This window comes from Eretmochelys imbricata, chromosome 12 (genome assembly GCF_965152235.1).
Source record: "Eretmochelys imbricata isolate rEreImb1 chromosome 12, rEreImb1.hap1, whole genome shotgun sequence".
In the NCBI taxonomy this organism is placed as follows: Eukaryota; Metazoa; Chordata; order Testudines; family Cheloniidae; genus Eretmochelys; species Eretmochelys imbricata.
This window is the reverse complement of record NC_135583.1, coordinates 39,965,529-39,981,547: the sequence shown is the minus strand read 5'-3', so window position 1 is coordinate 39,981,547 and position 16,019 is coordinate 39,965,529. Positions and strand designations below refer to the sequence as shown.

The 16,019-nt window shown below is 43.2% G+C and overlaps 1 protein-coding gene across 6 annotated transcripts in view; it reads left to right on the top strand.

Moving 5' to 3' along the window:
• Nucleotides 1-16,019, top strand: part of ANKRD11 (ankyrin repeat domain 11) — a 234,416-nt gene that overhangs the window by 197,273 nt on the left and 21,124 nt on the right. For 5 of the 6 annotated variants that reach the window (XR_013347705.1, XR_013347704.1, XM_077831392.1 and 2 more), the window contains 2 exons: nucleotides 12,276-12,446; nucleotides 13,689-13,892. Coding sequence is in view for 4 of the 6 variants with exons in the window: in XM_077831392.1 (XP_077687518.1) it covers nucleotides 12,276-12,446; nucleotides 13,689-13,892 (375 nt within the window). In the remaining 2 variants the exon portion in view is untranslated. The remainder of the gene's footprint in view (nucleotides 1-12,275; nucleotides 12,447-13,688; nucleotides 13,893-16,019) is intronic. The other variant, XM_077831391.1, reaches the window with a different exon arrangement.

Sequence of the window (16,019 nt, the reverse complement as noted above, 5' to 3'; positions counted from 1 at the left end):
TCGTTTTGCTGAAGAAGTTAAAAGTAATTCCCTACCTATATTCTTCAGGCATAGCTGTATTCAGGTTCTGAATTCTTCCCATTTCTGTGTCTAGCTCCCATTAATGTCAGTGTGAGTTCAGTGTCTGCACCAGAAGAACAGAAACCTTGAATTAAACAAAATAGCAAAACAGAAGTTTTGTTCTAGAGTCATAGAAAGTTAAAGCAAGCAGCAAATGAGCTTCTTCAAACGTAGGTGAATGGAAGGTGGGATTTGGCTGAATGTTTCACTATTAGTGGGGTAGCAGTTTTAATTACGAACGTCTTTATCTTTCTCTAAGTGGTGGGTTTTTAAGTTGGTCTTATTGCAATTCCTCTGTAAATTAGATTTTGTATTAATGATAAGCATTAGGATTATTAGTGCCACCACTTCCTTTCTTGTTTTCTGCACTCCAGTGTACATGCTCTGCATCAGCTCGTGCTTCCTTCACGTCTGGAAAACAAACTGAAACATGTCTGGATCTTTGTTAAGGTTGTGAAAGAGGATGGTAGCATTGGTGCAATCGCATCTGAAAGGGCTTACTTTCCAAGCACTCCCCTGCGAAGGCATGTTAGTGTAACATAATCTTCCTCCTTGTTTACTGCAATAGATGCCAAATGCAAGTCTTGCTCTTCATTCACTGAACATTACTATAAAGATTTACAAAATAACATTTCCCCAAGTGATAGAGGCATTTACAGAAACTACTGTTGAGTGAAATTATGAGTAAAGGTTTACTGTATCTGGAGCAGGTTTCAGAGTAACAGCCGTGTTAGTCTGTATTCGCAAAAAGAAATGGAGTACTTGTGGCACCTTAGAGACTAACCAATTTATTTGAGCATGAGCTTTCGTGAGCTACAGCTCACTTCATCAGATGCATCTGATGTATCTGGAGCAGTTAAATAAAAACCACAGTTGTAGCCCTGTTATGTCTGGGCAGGTCTGGAGAGGAAGGCCAGTCCAAAGCCTCTGTCCATTGCTTCATTTATCACTATGGTAAACTGAACTTTTTAAAGTCAAACTTTCTTGCTTAGATTCAGAATTTGAAACCAAACTGCAAGAGGGTAAGAAGCACATCCTGTATCCTTTCTAATCAGCTTTCCCCTCCTCCATTTCTGTTCTTCCTGTTTACATATTTGGTTTCAGGCCACCCTATGGGTCTCACTTCTGCACTCAGTTCAGTTTGCCAAAACTCTTCTGGGCAGCAGCAAATAGGCTTAACCCTTTGGCTCAAAGCAATGGGGATGTCTGATGAGAGAGGCTGATGTATGTTGTGCATTGTTTTCGGTGGCAGTAGCTTCTGGCTGTGAAGAGGTTAAATGCCCAGGCTAAAAAGAACTTTAATGTGTGTAATGGCACTTTCATTTTGCTTGTCAGTTGAAGTCAGTGCGTTTGAACAGTGTGAGGATTTAGTTCTGCATTTACACTAGATTTCAGTGTATTTAAATTCTTAATAATTTGCATTTCAAATAAGCAATCCAGGCAGCTAGTTAAAAACCTGTATCTTGTAAAAACTATGTTTCTGAACAGTGCTTTCTTCTGACAACCACATTTACGATATCATTCCAGGTTAGTCTAGCTGTCTTTGGGAGATGTACCTTTGAAGTCTTCTGTTCATTCATTCTTGCTTCATGGTACGTTTGCCTTGGCTGGGTACAGCAACCAGATAGATTGTAAATTGCCCTCTTGCCTACACTGGGAAAGCGTGTCAGCATGATTCTGCAATGGCAGTGAGAGTGAAAGCTGTATTGTAGCCAGGGCACAAGTGTTTTTGCTGCGTCATCTAACCCTGATCATAGCTATTATAACAGGGGTGGCCAAACTGCAGCTCCCAAGCCACATGTGGCTCTTCTACAGTTAAAGTGCAGCTCGCAAAGCCCTCCATATTCCCCCCATTCTCCGCCTACCAGACTGGGGGAGGATGGGGAGGGCTCGGAGCTTTTGCCCTGCAGTGGGGTGGTGGAGCTAGGGGCTTCTGCCCAGCAGGGAAGGGAGTCTAGTGGCTTCTGTTCCGTGGGAGGCCCCACCACCCTGCTGCAGGGCAGAAGCTCCAAGCCCTGACGGGTGCACCCAGCTTTCCAACTTCTGAAGATTATCATATGCAGCTCAAAGAAAAGGAATACTTGTGGCACCTTAGAGACTAACCAGTTTATTTGAGCATTGGTTAGTCTCTAAGGTGCCACAAGTACTCCTTTTCTTTTTGCGAATACAAACTAACACGGCTGTTACTCTGAAACCTGTCAATATGCAGCTCAGAGGATCAGTACATTTGGCCACCCCTGTAATAAAACTGGCCACCCCATGTGTTCACAGTTGTAGCTCTGCTTGTGTCCGGGATCCAGCTCACAGCTCTCAAACCTAAAGGGCATTAACCCTAGCAAAAGTCCCACCCTTCTCCTTATGCAGTCAGCACAGGGAATGCAACCTGTGACCATTTCCTATACTTCCTCTCAAATGCTTAAAAAGCTCAGATGAACCTTTGTGCTGCAGCAATCAGCACCTGACCATCTGATCATAATACTGTGCATTTCTCTACCACCTTTCCCCATCTTGAGGAGGTTGGTTGTGCCACAACAGACATTAATGAATAAATCTGAATGCACTGGGATGGGGTATCCTCCTTTAACCATTGGGGAAACTGAGGCACGGGGCAGTGAAGTGACTTTGCCATGGTCACACAGCCGGTGAGCAACAGATCTGATGATAAATCCTAGGTCTCCCAACTCCCAGGCTTGTGCTTTAATCACAAGATGATTTCCTTCCTGTGAAGGATGTAAGCACAGCATCCACAAGTAATGCAGTTACCTGCATCAAACCCGTCTGTCTTACTGCAGCAAGTGAAAGCAAGAGCGCAGCAGTAATTTTTAGGTTTATTTTTATCCTTGACAATCGCACGCTTTTAATGTTAAGTGTTCTGTGGAGGAGGAGATTTCTGCCATTGCAGAATTAGTAAGAATTTAGCATTTTCAGTCAAACTTTGCAAGCATTTTTGCAAATTGTGTGCTCATTCTGACAGCCCAGAAACAGCGGAGTAATATTAATGAAAGCGTTCCTGTTCTAATTATAAGTTCCTTCTGCATGAACACCCACAAAATAGCCCTTGAAGACCTACAGCCCTTCTACATTGCTTTGGTTGTATTTTATAGCTGTGGCAGAGAGCTGTTGGGTGAGATGTCACTCAACATGACCCCATCAGTGCCCTCTATTATGTCTGTGGCAACAAAGATGGACCATGGTTATGGTACCAAAGGGATATACATGTGGCTTTCCTTGCACAACAGAGCATGCTGAGTAGACAAACCCTGATTTCTTACAACGCTGATGTTTCCAGGTGAAATGCGATTTGCCAAGTCTGCATTTGAATTACAGCTGTGAAGGCCAATGAGGGACAAAATGCAGAGTTTGCGAGTCACGAAAAAGACTTGCCTGCTGCGGTGGCTCTTGGAGCCACGTGGCCTGATGATATATTGTTGGCCATGCTGCAATGGGTTCTGTTAATCTTGGAGGCCAAGGGCTTTTGCAAAAATATCGACCCGTTGAGAAAGGCAGCTGCCGCAGGGCACCTGAGCAGTGGAAAAGTGAAGCCCTGTAATGTGTTCACACCAGGAAGGATAAACTGCTTCGTGGCCTTAGCTCATGGCACTATCTAAGCCAAATCACTTTCTTGGTGTAAGTTTATTTTTAATTTTATTCAAGCCATAGAGAAACCATCCACTTCTCAGAGTAACAGCCGTGTTACTCTGTATTCGCAAAAAGAAAAGGAGTACTCGTGGCACCTTGGAGACTAACCAATTTATTTGAGCATAAGCTTTCGTGAGTTAGCTCACGAAAGCTTATGCTCAAATAAATTGGCTAGTCTCTAAGGTGCCACGAGTACTCCTTTTCTTTTTGCATCCACTTCTCAATGATCTGATTTGATCCTTCAGCTTTGTCACTACTGTCAGGGAGAATGACATATGGTTTTAGTCTAATTAAAGTGGAATTCTCCTTCAGCACATAAATTTCTTGAGTTTGTACATAAAATGCAGGGTTTATTGTAAGGGGAGAGACTCCTTGATATGGAACAGCCATTTTTGAAACATAAAACTTTTGTCAGGGAATCAAGATGCGTGGAGTCAGTGATAGCAGAATAATCATCAAACACAGATGTTTCACCACTTGTGGACGGGGTGAGTGCGAAGAACGGTGCCCTTCTCTTGTGGATGGTGTGGAGATAGACGTTTTCGGCAAAGGATTGGAAGAGGAAGCTGCACGACTACTGTTCACTGATGCCGAAAGGCTAAATCAGTGGTTCTCAAACTTTTGTACTGGTGACTCCTTTCACATAGCAAGCCTCTGAGTGTGACCCCCCCCTTGTAAATCAAAAACACTTTTTTATATATTTAACACCATTATAAATGCTGGAGGTAAAGCGGGTTTGGGATGGAGGCTGGCAGCTTGCGACCCTGCCCCCCCAGGTAATAACCTCGCAACCCCTTGAAGGGTCCCAACCCCCAGTTTGAGAACCCCTGGGCTAAGTCTTGCTGTGTATATAACAGAGGTGAAAGAGTAGAAGAAAATGCCTAGTAAAGGTTGTTAGTAGTGCACCCTAGCGGTGAGTACTGGGAGCAGCATTCAGTATATTTAATTGACTTAGAAGACAGGATGAATAGAAAAAGTTTTGCTGACAACACGAACTATTTAGCTAAATCAAAGCTAAGGGCCTGGTAGAGCTAGGTAATTGGGCAACATGATAGCAAACTAATACAAACAGATTGTGCGAGAACAGTGAATGGAAAGAGCTACGTACATTCTTCGCACATGCTGGGTTCTGAAATGGTGGTAACGTCTGAAGGAAAGAGTGAGGTGCTATTCGTTGGGTCAGTTCAGACATTTTCTCAGTGCACGGTCATGGCCAAAAAATGTATCTCTCTCTCCCAACTGGTATCTTTTTTGTGAAAGCAGATCTGGCTTGTCACTCACACGGCAGTATTGAGGTTTGAACTGAGGGACAAGCTCCAGCTCTGCCCTTGTGTTTGATGCATGCTCTTTTGTTTTACAAGTATGCCAAGGCTATCTAATTTATTTAGCTCTTTTTGGAAATGTAAGGCCTTGAACTGCACCAAATGGCCTCTCTGTGTTTTGCGCACACATGGAGTTTGTGAATCCACTTAGGTAAAAATTAAACTTTTCAATGAAAAAGCAAAATTGAATAAACCAATTTATCCGGTTTAGCCCCTCCAAAAAGATCTACCAGAAGTAGAAAAAATGCATGTGAGGGTGATACATGAATAGAGACATCAGGAGTGAGGCTCCCCATACCAGCAGAGAGTAAAAGATTGAGACTGTTCATTTTGAAAAGGAAAATAGGAAGATAGGGCAGAGGTGTATACCCTGACTGGCAGAGAAGCCAGGACCCTAGTCAATGCCCTGTGTACCCTTTGTCATAATGCAAGGACCAAGTGACAATGAAATAAATAGGCAACAAACTTAAAACTGTTATAAGGAAATACTTTCTTATATAATGTATAACCAATCTGTGGAGCTAGTTACCACAGGCTATAATTGAAGTAAACAGCTCATGATTCATGAAAGGGCAATACAATAAGAACAGGAATGGTATCTGCAGTTACACACTAACTAAGATAACATAAGGCCTGTTAACCCTAGTGTTTCAGGGCATAATCTGATGGCAGGATTCAAGAAAAATTAAGTGCACTTATAGAGAGCTTATGTCTTACTCTGAGGCTTCAAATGTTGCCCAGCCTTGGGCTGTTTGTCAGTTGCAGTATGGCAGTTCCTGTATTCCTAGAATAAAGAAACACTTCCTAGCTACAAAGAAGCTAGGCAATGTTGTTTTTTATTTGTCCAAGTCCTTGCACTTTGCAGTGCAAGCTGAATGAAAAGATAATGCAGTGCGAGCAAAGAATGAATCTCTGTCAGGAACGTTTTTCTTAATTAGAACGATGGAGTGAGGAAAGTCCTGTGTGGCCTTCTCATAACAGCTGGAGTCATTTGGAAATTCAGTGAATCCAACCCCGAACCACTTCGACCTTTTGTGTCATATTTGGTGCAATACCAACTTTGTCTGTAAAAATTATAATTTCAGCCAGATAGGTGATCCTGTAGTCGGTGCTCAAAGAGGGGCTGGCTCAGTTCCCAGGCCTGGTCTCTTGTTCCCTGGGCCAGCAGAAACCAGGGGCATCATGAAGGCAACAGTGCCTGCTGCTGAGCAGTTTGTGTTGGTTTCAGGTGTCCCTCTCGCAAAAAGTGCTATACAAGTTAGCAGAGACTGTAGGGTTAAGGGGACCGTCACTTCTGGGAGTTTATCCTTCTTGGTCAAAGGTTGTGGGACGTTGGCACAGAGGAAGCTTATGCCACTGTTGCTCAAGGGTTTTTCTCCTATTCTGAGGATAGAATGGATGACTCATTTCTAGGGCTGTCAGATCAGCACTCTCCACTAAAAAACTCAGACAAAAATACTTGAAAACCTTGTCTGAAAGAGTAAAGATTTAGAAATCTCTCTGCTCTTGTGTCAGATATGCATACATGACACAGAACGACTCATTTATAACATAGCCATGACAGAAATCTCTAGGCCCAGAAACTGCAGACATACAGAATTCTCTAGCTCCTATTGCACCTTTAAAGAATTCCATCAAAGTATTTCTCATAATCTAAGCAACTTTATAATGTCCCCTTAAAAACTAGAAGCAGGTGTGTTTTTACCAAATCTTCTGATATATAGATGGCCACACCAGCTTGTCAGACTCTCCTGGCTCCTGCTTCCTCCTCACCCACTCACTGCGCCGTCCCAGCTTGGAGACTGTCTTCTCAGGAACTGCTCTTGCACGCTGAAAACCACCTTGCATCTTCCTAGGAACTCCTAAATAGTCTGTTATCATAGAAGAGAATAGCTGTCTGTAACGACAGAGAGTGGGTCTGGTTTACTTTGCTTCTTCAGTTCGTGCCTAGGTAGTTTGTTCCATAGGAGCTGATAGTTGAATGGACAGTTATGACATTTTACCACTCAAATCTCCTGCAGCTTATCTTACTGGTTAAGCTGTCACTCCAAAGACGCCATGCTGGAGAACATGTTCCTTACATATGTGTTCAGACTCCTTTCTGAGACTTCTCCTTCCAGTCAACGTGGTCTCTGCTTTCACCATGACTATTGGGAAGAGTATTACACTGGTTGGACATATTTAATAATGAGCTGCACTTAAACTGCAAACTTCATCTGTTTGCTAATTGCCATGCAAGGTTCATCATTCTCTTCTGTGAAGCTCCAAAAGAGCATGTGTTGTGATGTGCAGACCCAGTGAGATGGGTTAGATAGATATGACAGTCTTAATAATTGTTTTGCTTTGTGGATTGGTCTCAATGCTTTAGTATGGCCTGATGGTCAGAATCCAAACAGGCTGGAAATGATTGCATTGGTTTGTCATGTATAACTGTTTCCAGGGTGGTGTGAAATGCCTAACCTGTTATCTCTTAGTTACTGCTTGCAGTCTAATTCTGATGTTAATCATTTTTGCACCAGAGGTTTCCAGTGCATCCCTTGATAGTAGCAGATTTTGCAGCTGGAACATGCCACGCCCCAGGGTTAGCAAGGTCATTTAGCAATAATTTATAATCTAAAAACCTTTCAGTTTTTCAACAGTTTTCCATTTCCAGAATCCCTTGCCACCGTCCAGATAGTAATCTAATTTGTCTTGGGATACATTACAGGGAATCATGTTATGTAACTTAGGTTATTCTTGGATCACCACCACCGCTAGAAGTACACTGGCATACACAGCATTAGTGATGCAACAGTCTCCTCTGTGTCTGAGTGGATCAAAATGTCGCTGTTGAGCTACATAGAGAGAAGTCAGTAGTTAGCCAAAAGAAAAGGAGGACTTGTGGCACTTTAGAGACTAACAAATTTTAAATAAATTGGTTAGTCTCTAAGGTGCCACAAGTCCTCCTTTTCTTTTTGCGAATACAGACTAACGCGGCTGCTACTCTGAAACCAGTAGTTAGCCAGTATCTGAACATAGCCCGGTTAGAAAGTGGAGAACTTAAACAGATGATTTTGTATTTAAATTTGATCTTGTAAACTCTGTGCTGAACACAAGACAGGTGATCCATTCCTCCCGCCACTGTAAATGCTCCATATTGATTTGCGGGGAACCCCAGTTTATTTATTACCTTTTTTTTTTTTTTGGACACTCCGTGATGGTGAGTGGGTGGGTGTTACCCATAGCAGATAGCAAAGTTAAAAAATAAGAGAAACATCTCAATTTCTAATTGATTCATAACTCTCAACACAGCAAGAGTGAGGAACATATGGTTCCCGGGTTCGGGTCTGTCGAGTATGTGCCTGTTTGGTTCAGGGACTGTGTGGCAACTTTTTAATTTAAAGGGACATGCCAACGTACAAATCACGTTTTTTTTTCACCCACTATTGTTGTATGGGACACTTAATATGGCTGTAACTGAAAAAAAGATTAGAGAGAAAATATTTCTGTATTTTTCCAACTTATTTGCTTTTTGCCTAGTCACTTTCACTCATTCCCCTGTACAGGTTAGCTGGCCAATCAGTTTCCCTTGTTTTTTTTTTTGTGACTGGTTTTATACAGCAACAGAGGAGAGAGAATGAGACTTTACCGACGGGAAAATGTGATGGTAAAACCACAAAAATCAGCAAAGGGACGTGGGGCAGAGTCCCAAGAAAAACTGCTTGTAACATGCTTTTGGAAGTTGACTAGATTAAGTTGACAGTATCCTTTTAAAGCTAAACAAGACAAACCGATCTCGGGCAACGTGATGGGTTAAAGAACTAGCATTTCATCTGCACTGGAGGCCTGAGTTCACACTGATAAATATTTTGGGGGATCTCACTCTAGTCTGATGTGGACGTTGTTCCTATCCCAAAGCCACAGAATGGTTAGGAGGAGTTAAATATGGTGGTCTGCTCAGGGGAGCCCAGGCTGTTTCAGGTTAGGAGGAAAGTGCATTGGCAAAGCTGTGCAGGGAAGGCTGTACAGCAGTATAGTCTCATGAGTGCCCAGGGTCTCAGAGCTTATACAAAAAGCTTGACACTGGACTCTCTGGGCATATTGGAATGCTGGCCTAGGCCCTCACTAATGGTTGGCTTTTTGATAATGCTCCTCAAATTATATAAAGCTAATGCCATAGAAAGTATTGATACAGATATTACAAACTGCTATGTGTAAGTCTCTCAGCGAGTCCACTGGAAACCCACTTTGACTCCCACTTCCTGCTCTTGACTCTCTGCTTCAAGATTCTGCATCTCCATCTCTGTGCCTGTGGCCAAGGAGGACTGGGCAGGATGCTGTAATATTCCCATTCTTTTCTGGTCTGTTGAGTAAGCACCTGGACCCAGGTTTCTTACATGGTATTGCAGACCACTTAATGGTTTGTAACCCTGTTTTTGAGGGTTTTAACAACCCTCATAAAGCTTGCTGGGGATTCTCAAACTTGCTATAAATGTTTTCAGCAAAGTAGAATGTGTTTAAAAACTATATATTCCCTTCCTGTTGTATATGTGTTATGTGGATTAGGTAATTGATTTATATGAAAGGCAGGATCAGTTTGTTTAAATGACAGTGGTTCTCAATCTGCGGCCCATGGGCTACTTGCAGCCCAGTCAGCACACAGCTGCTGCCTATGACATCCTCAGGGCCATCCAGGTATATCTGGATGCAGCCCACAATGGTAAATAGTTTGAGAACCACTGGTTTAAAACTACTGAATGATGGGTGGGAGGGAAATCTCATACTAAACTACAATACTACGATTCTTGGGGTGCCAGCTGGCAGAGAGCTGGTACAGGGTGAAGTCTCAAAGTATTGTAAAACTATTAAATTTAAATAAAGGTGCTGAGGTAGATATGTTGGGGGGTTCCTATCCTTGTGGAACGGGATACTTCCAGAGTTGCTATGTTAGATACCCCCTCTCCCCCTCAGATTCCACCACAACTTCTGCAAGTATCCTAAAGGTGTATCCCCGACTGGCTAGCACTGCCTGACGGGGTATTGCTGTCCAGCCAACTGCAAGAGTTAAGAAGGGTATTCCCTTACGTAAAAAGACTTTTTCTCCCTAGCTGGCTCCTTTGAGAAGTGAATACGATCAGTTAAGTAGTGCAGATTCTATTTAACCAGCAAAGCTGTGGGCAATTCATCAGGGGCTTTACATTTTTATTTCAAGACTACAGTGCAACTAATCACTATTTCAATGTTTAGATTTCTGAAGCAGAATCTCCCTAGCATGAATTCAACATAAAATTTGAGGGCAGTTTGTGAGGATACAGCTGTGGGAACCATTCGTCCGCATCTGCCAGATATTCGATAGGTGTTATCTGCTTTTTCTATAAATGGCCCTTTATGGGTCTTTCGGAATTCGACTTAGATCATATATGTACAGCACTTCTTATAATTAGTTTTAAATCACAGAAGTATGTTAATGTTTGGATTGTTTATAGGGATGTGTGGCGAGTCCCTGTCTTCTCCTCTCACCCCTTTATCTTGTTTTTTTTGTTCTTGCACTGTGGATCTAGGACAGTGTTGGAGTTTGTTTTGGTTTTGTGGGAGTTTATTTTAGTATTTCTGTCTGTGGAATTGATGTCTCTTCTTGTTGCTATCTATTTTATTCTTTTTTTTTTTTTTACATAAATTAAATAGAATCAGCTGGGACATCTTGGCCAGACAAACCTAATTTTTATTTCTTAAACTGTCACATTGAGATTATAAACTCAAACCCCACATCTCTGTCTGAGGGGCTTGTAGTGTCTTGCATGCTGCTCTGCAGACCCAACAGAGAGCACACAGTCAGACTTGTGCCATCTCAGACTTCTGCTAACAGGAGTGTCAGTACAGGAAGTGAACAGGAATACACGTTAATTCTGGGCGAATGGGAAAAAGATTGGTGTTTCCTAAGGGGAAATCAGAAAACTGCGGAAGAGAAGCTGTATATTCAGGAAGGTGTGGTGTACATATGAGCTGAAAGAAGCAAGAGTGAGGTAGCAAATCCCATAATACTTTCAGGGTCTAGTTCTCACTGGCTATCTCTAGGATGTAACGCTTGCGGGTGAGAGCAGTGTTGGGCGATGTGGTGAGAGGCCTGGGTTTAGCGTTGTCCCTACACACATTGTAGGTCACAAACAAACATTGGCTCGGGGCAGCACCCTCATTCCTCCCAGCAGGAGTTGTCTGCAGCTAGATCAGTTAGTTCCTTGGAGCGAAAAACTGTTCTTAAGAGTTTCTTCCCTCCCTATCCGTTGTTTTCACAGAGGTAGGTAGGGGAAGGGACCCGGCTGAATAAGCACATAAGAATGTCCCTGAGGGGATGCAGGAACATGCTGTAAACGGGAAGTCACCCAGGGAGGCTGACAGTCTGCTGTAACATTGGAAGGAGGGCATCCGCCCTGCATTGTTTTACACACACAGTATCGTGGGGACTGACATGATATTTTGTACCGGTTCCGATGAGCAGTACAGGACCTACGGTAGCTGAAGGGGATGAGATGGCGACATTTCAGAGCTGTTACAATGTATCTTGTTAGCACTTTCTGTTGCTGCTTTTAGATGCCTCCAGTTCAGTCCATGCTGTGGTGGTATAAGGCTGGTACGCTCCTCGAAGCACCATGGCATGAAATGGAGGTTCCTAGAAGCAAGACGGAAGGTACAGTACTGACAGTTGGCCTCCGTGTGCGTTCATTCTCCCCCCTCTTGTGGTGGGGGTGGGGGTGGGGGTGAAGAGAATCTAAATATTAAAAAAAAACAAAAAAACCAACCTGTTAGGAAACTGCTAGACTGCCAGCAAAGTGACCCACTGCCAGCAATGCTGAGGTAAGGGGTCCTCCACTCGGCGATATTCCACTGTACCTAGGTGTTGCAGGGCTCTCCGGCAGCCAGTGAGGTGTGTGCTTCAGTGCCATGGCTTTTAACGGTTCTGAATGAGGGTGTCTGTCCAAGAGCATCAGTGCTGGCAAAGGCCAGTGCTTCTAACCCAGGTTTTTTTCACCAGTCGTTTCATTATACTCGGTGAGACACTGACATGAGTTATCAGACGCAATTGTCTGGCTTCACCATCTAAATGTAAAATTATAGTTGTTGCTCTACATGTACATCGGCCATACGAAGAAGACGACTGACATGAATGGGGAAAGCTATTAACAGCACTTGTCTGAAAAATGAATGTGAATTTCAGTTGTGGAAATGTCCGTAGCATGAAACCTTCCCCTTCCCTTTCTGTCTCTGATTGCATCACAGAAAAGCAGGGTCCAGAACGGAAGAGGATTAAAAAGGAGCCTGCCACTAGGAAGCCTGGCTTGCTGTTTGGAATGGGGCTTTCAGGAATCAGGGCTGGTTACCCACTCTCTGAGCGCCAGCAAGTCGCCCTTCTTATGCAGATGACAGCAGAAGAATCTGCAAATAGCCCAGGTGAGAGCTGAAAGTGAGGCGTGGGTGGATGTGTCTGAGCTCATATTTAATGGGACTCTGTATGCTTCTGCTTATTCATAAACAACAACCATGGTCACAAAATAGACACAGTTGAGCATGTGTACCAGTGGTGTCTACCTGGCACCCAGGACATGTTTTATAATGTTGGTAGCATAATTCTTCTGCCTCAAGACTATAGTATGAGAGTCTGGAAATGAATTTAAGGGATGCAAATGCTTCACTCCTGCCAAATATTCCATCTTCACCTAATATCACTTCATGCAAGCTACAGCTCCCTACCCCAATTTAGGCAAATGTCCCTTTATTGCATTCTGAAATGATTATAGAATGTTGGACAGATAGGTGCAGAAGGCATTAGATGCTGTTTAGTTAGCACTAAAGATCTCAGAACTAATTTAGTTACCGGGATCATTAGCATATGTCAGAGCTCCCAGTTTTCTGCTAGGTTAATATGTTGATTGAGTAATAAGATGTTTTTGAGAGTAAAAGGGAGAGCATGATTATCTCTGGGATTCTTAAATGCTCCTCCTTATGTAAAAGAACTAGACTCTGCTAACCATGGTGTATTGTAATTTTAGACCTAATGTAGTAAGTGTTTTTAACATGGAATTAATATTTCAATATGCTGTAGTATCTGTTGCCAATATGGGCTCCTGTGGGGTTTTATATGTGTTATATGATCTGTCTATGTATCCTTCTGTCTTATATACAGAACGGTGGAGTTATCTAGGGACCTTATTTTTGTTGCTGTCATTCTTAATGTGAATCTAGTTTCAAGTCACTCTCACTTGATAGTAAGTGAATTTCAGAATATTCAGGGCTTCTCCCAAGAAGTGTGTGCACTATCCTTCCAGGCAGTTACCCCCTCACAGGCACATGGGGAAGGTTACTTTGTCACTTCCCTTTGGAAGTAAGACTTTTGGGTATGAGGAGACCCTTTGCCCTTTCTGAAATCATAGGATTGTCTATAATCTGTACAAGTGTTACTACACCCTTCTCCAGTCTGTGCTTCAGCACAGCCTACAATTTATATCTGTATTATACATACACAGGCTTTCCTCTGTCTCCACATCTGGTTCAGAGGATCAGTTACCTCTGAGTGCCTTGCAGTCAGTGCTTCAGTGCAACTGCTGGATTAAAAGTATTGCAACAGCTCCCTCTGAGGGGCTCTGGTTTTCCTTTGAATTGCAGTTCTTCACTGTATTTCTCTTCTCCATGCAGTAGATACAACACCAAAGCATCCCTCTCAGTCTACAGTGTGTCAGAAGGGAACTCCTAACTCTGCCTCCAAAACCAAAGATAAAGTAAATAAGAGAAATGAGCGTGGAGAGACTCGGCTGCATAGAGCTGCCATCCGAGGAGATGCCCGGCGCATCAAGGAACTCATCATTGAGGGCGCAGATGTCAACGTTAAGGACTTTGCAGGTAGCAAGCCCAGCTGCAGTTCAGTGATCTGTATTAATAAGCCAGGAGCCCAAAGTGCAGTCAGTGGATTTGTATATGCCCCGTATCTCACCTCGCTTTTAATAAATATAGGAATAGCCAGGCCACATCAGACCCAGAGTCCCTTGAGTCCAGTATCCCATCTCTAGACTGAAAGTGTCCGGTACCAGACACTGTAATGGCCAGTTATAGAATGACGTGTGCGTAGGAAATTTTCCTAACCCCAGGCATTTATGCCTTGTGGCATGAACCATGAGCTTAGGGTGGTGCAATGGAATGGAGAGTCTCAGCATGAGGTGCTTCATTCTGGTCTGAGCAATGTCCATCCCGATGAGGATGGAGCACTGCAGACTGGAGTCTGTAGTCCTAGCAAGTCTTAGATCCTCATGAAAGATGGAGGCAGGTGCAGTGATTTGCTTTGTTTTATAATCATTCAATGTGACCCAGCAAAGCCTGTGAACAGGTGCAGTGTGGGTTCTAGGGTGACCAGACAGCAAGTGTGAAAAATCAGGACTAGGGTGGGGTGTAATAGGAGTGTATATAAGAAAAAGACCCAAAAATCGGGACTGTCCCTATAAAGTCGGGACATCTGGTCACCTTAGTGGGTACCCCTGGGATTATAGATAGAGCGGGTAACAAAGCCTGTAGTTAAGCTTGCCCAACACTTCCTATTATAAGATCCTGTTTTCAGTTGCTTAGTATAACTTAGTCAAATTTGAGCCATTTGTGCTGAAATTTTCCATGTCAGGTGTTTGCCTTAGGCTGGGTTTTGTTTTTTGTTTTGTTTTTATTTTAAGTTCAGCTGTTTTTAAGAATGAGATTAAGGGAAATACATTATTTTGCACATGCTGAAAAAATTCTTGCTATCCCTGTGTAAAACTGCCCAAGTTAGGCTGTGTTATAAATCTGAAAAATCTCAGTTTGCACATGCTCAGTAGAGACTGATTAGAGTTTAGTCGCTGAATTCTGAGACCATTCCATCTGTACTTGAGCATGCTCCATCCCAGAATTGTAGAAGCTGAGCAGGACTTTTCCTGCAGTTGCTCCTTCAAGCTTTTGGGAGTCAGCTGTGGCACCAGAACTGAGAACAGGGAGCCTGTTTCTCTTGTGCTCTCAGTATTCCCTCTGCTGGTGCCCAAGCAGTGTGGAGGAGGAACCTCTCTGATTCAAATGCAATAAACAAGTTCACGGAAGCCCGTGACCTGTCTCTGACTTTTACTAAAGATAACCATGACAAAATGGTGCTGATGGTGGGGAGGGCTGAAGCTTGAGTGAGGGGGAGGGGAGTAAGAGAGCTTGAGCCCCACTGCGGAAGGGAGAAGTCCAACACTCCTCATCCCTGGCGGCTCAGAACTGTGGCAGCCGCCTGCAGCATCTGGGAGCTCTGGCCCACCACCCCAGGGCTGGAAAATATCACAAGGTCTCTGAAGGTCACAGAATCAATGACATTCTTTACCTCCATGACAAAATCTTACCCTTAATCGTAATTATACGCACAGGAGGGCTGAATTAAGGTTGCACGGACAACCTTAATTCTGGCATTTCCTAGCTTTTGAGTGCTTGACTTTCTGACCATAACATTCTTTTTAAGTAGTTTTTTAAATGTAACGAGTAGATATGCTTATTCTTGAGCTCCAAATGTTTAACATCAGTGTTCGTTGTGAGTAATTTCAATCACAGATACCCCTTTTTAATAGTACAAAGGGAGGGTTCTGAAAGGCTCACCAGTGCTATCAGCAGAATATTCAAGGAGTAGTGCACACCTGCCGGGAAACTTCGAAACAGATTCTGCTTAGAAATCAATCTGCTGCCCATGTATGATAGAAATTTTTACATTTCTTTCCCTCATTCTTCAGAGGTTTGTTTGAGAATAGGAGCTTTTGTTTCTGCAGAGTTCATCTGCTTCCACGCTTAGTCCCTTCCAGAAGTCATGGTCCTGTTTATGTTGTCACAGTTGCTTGCTGTGGAAATGTTGCAGACAACCCGTATGCTGAGAGTTCAGCTAGGGGATACGCTGTATGACCAGATGAATCCTAAACCCCAGTCCTGACTGAGTGACAATCTTCCTCCTATCAAAGAGTTAGAGGAGAGAGAAACAATTTAATCTAA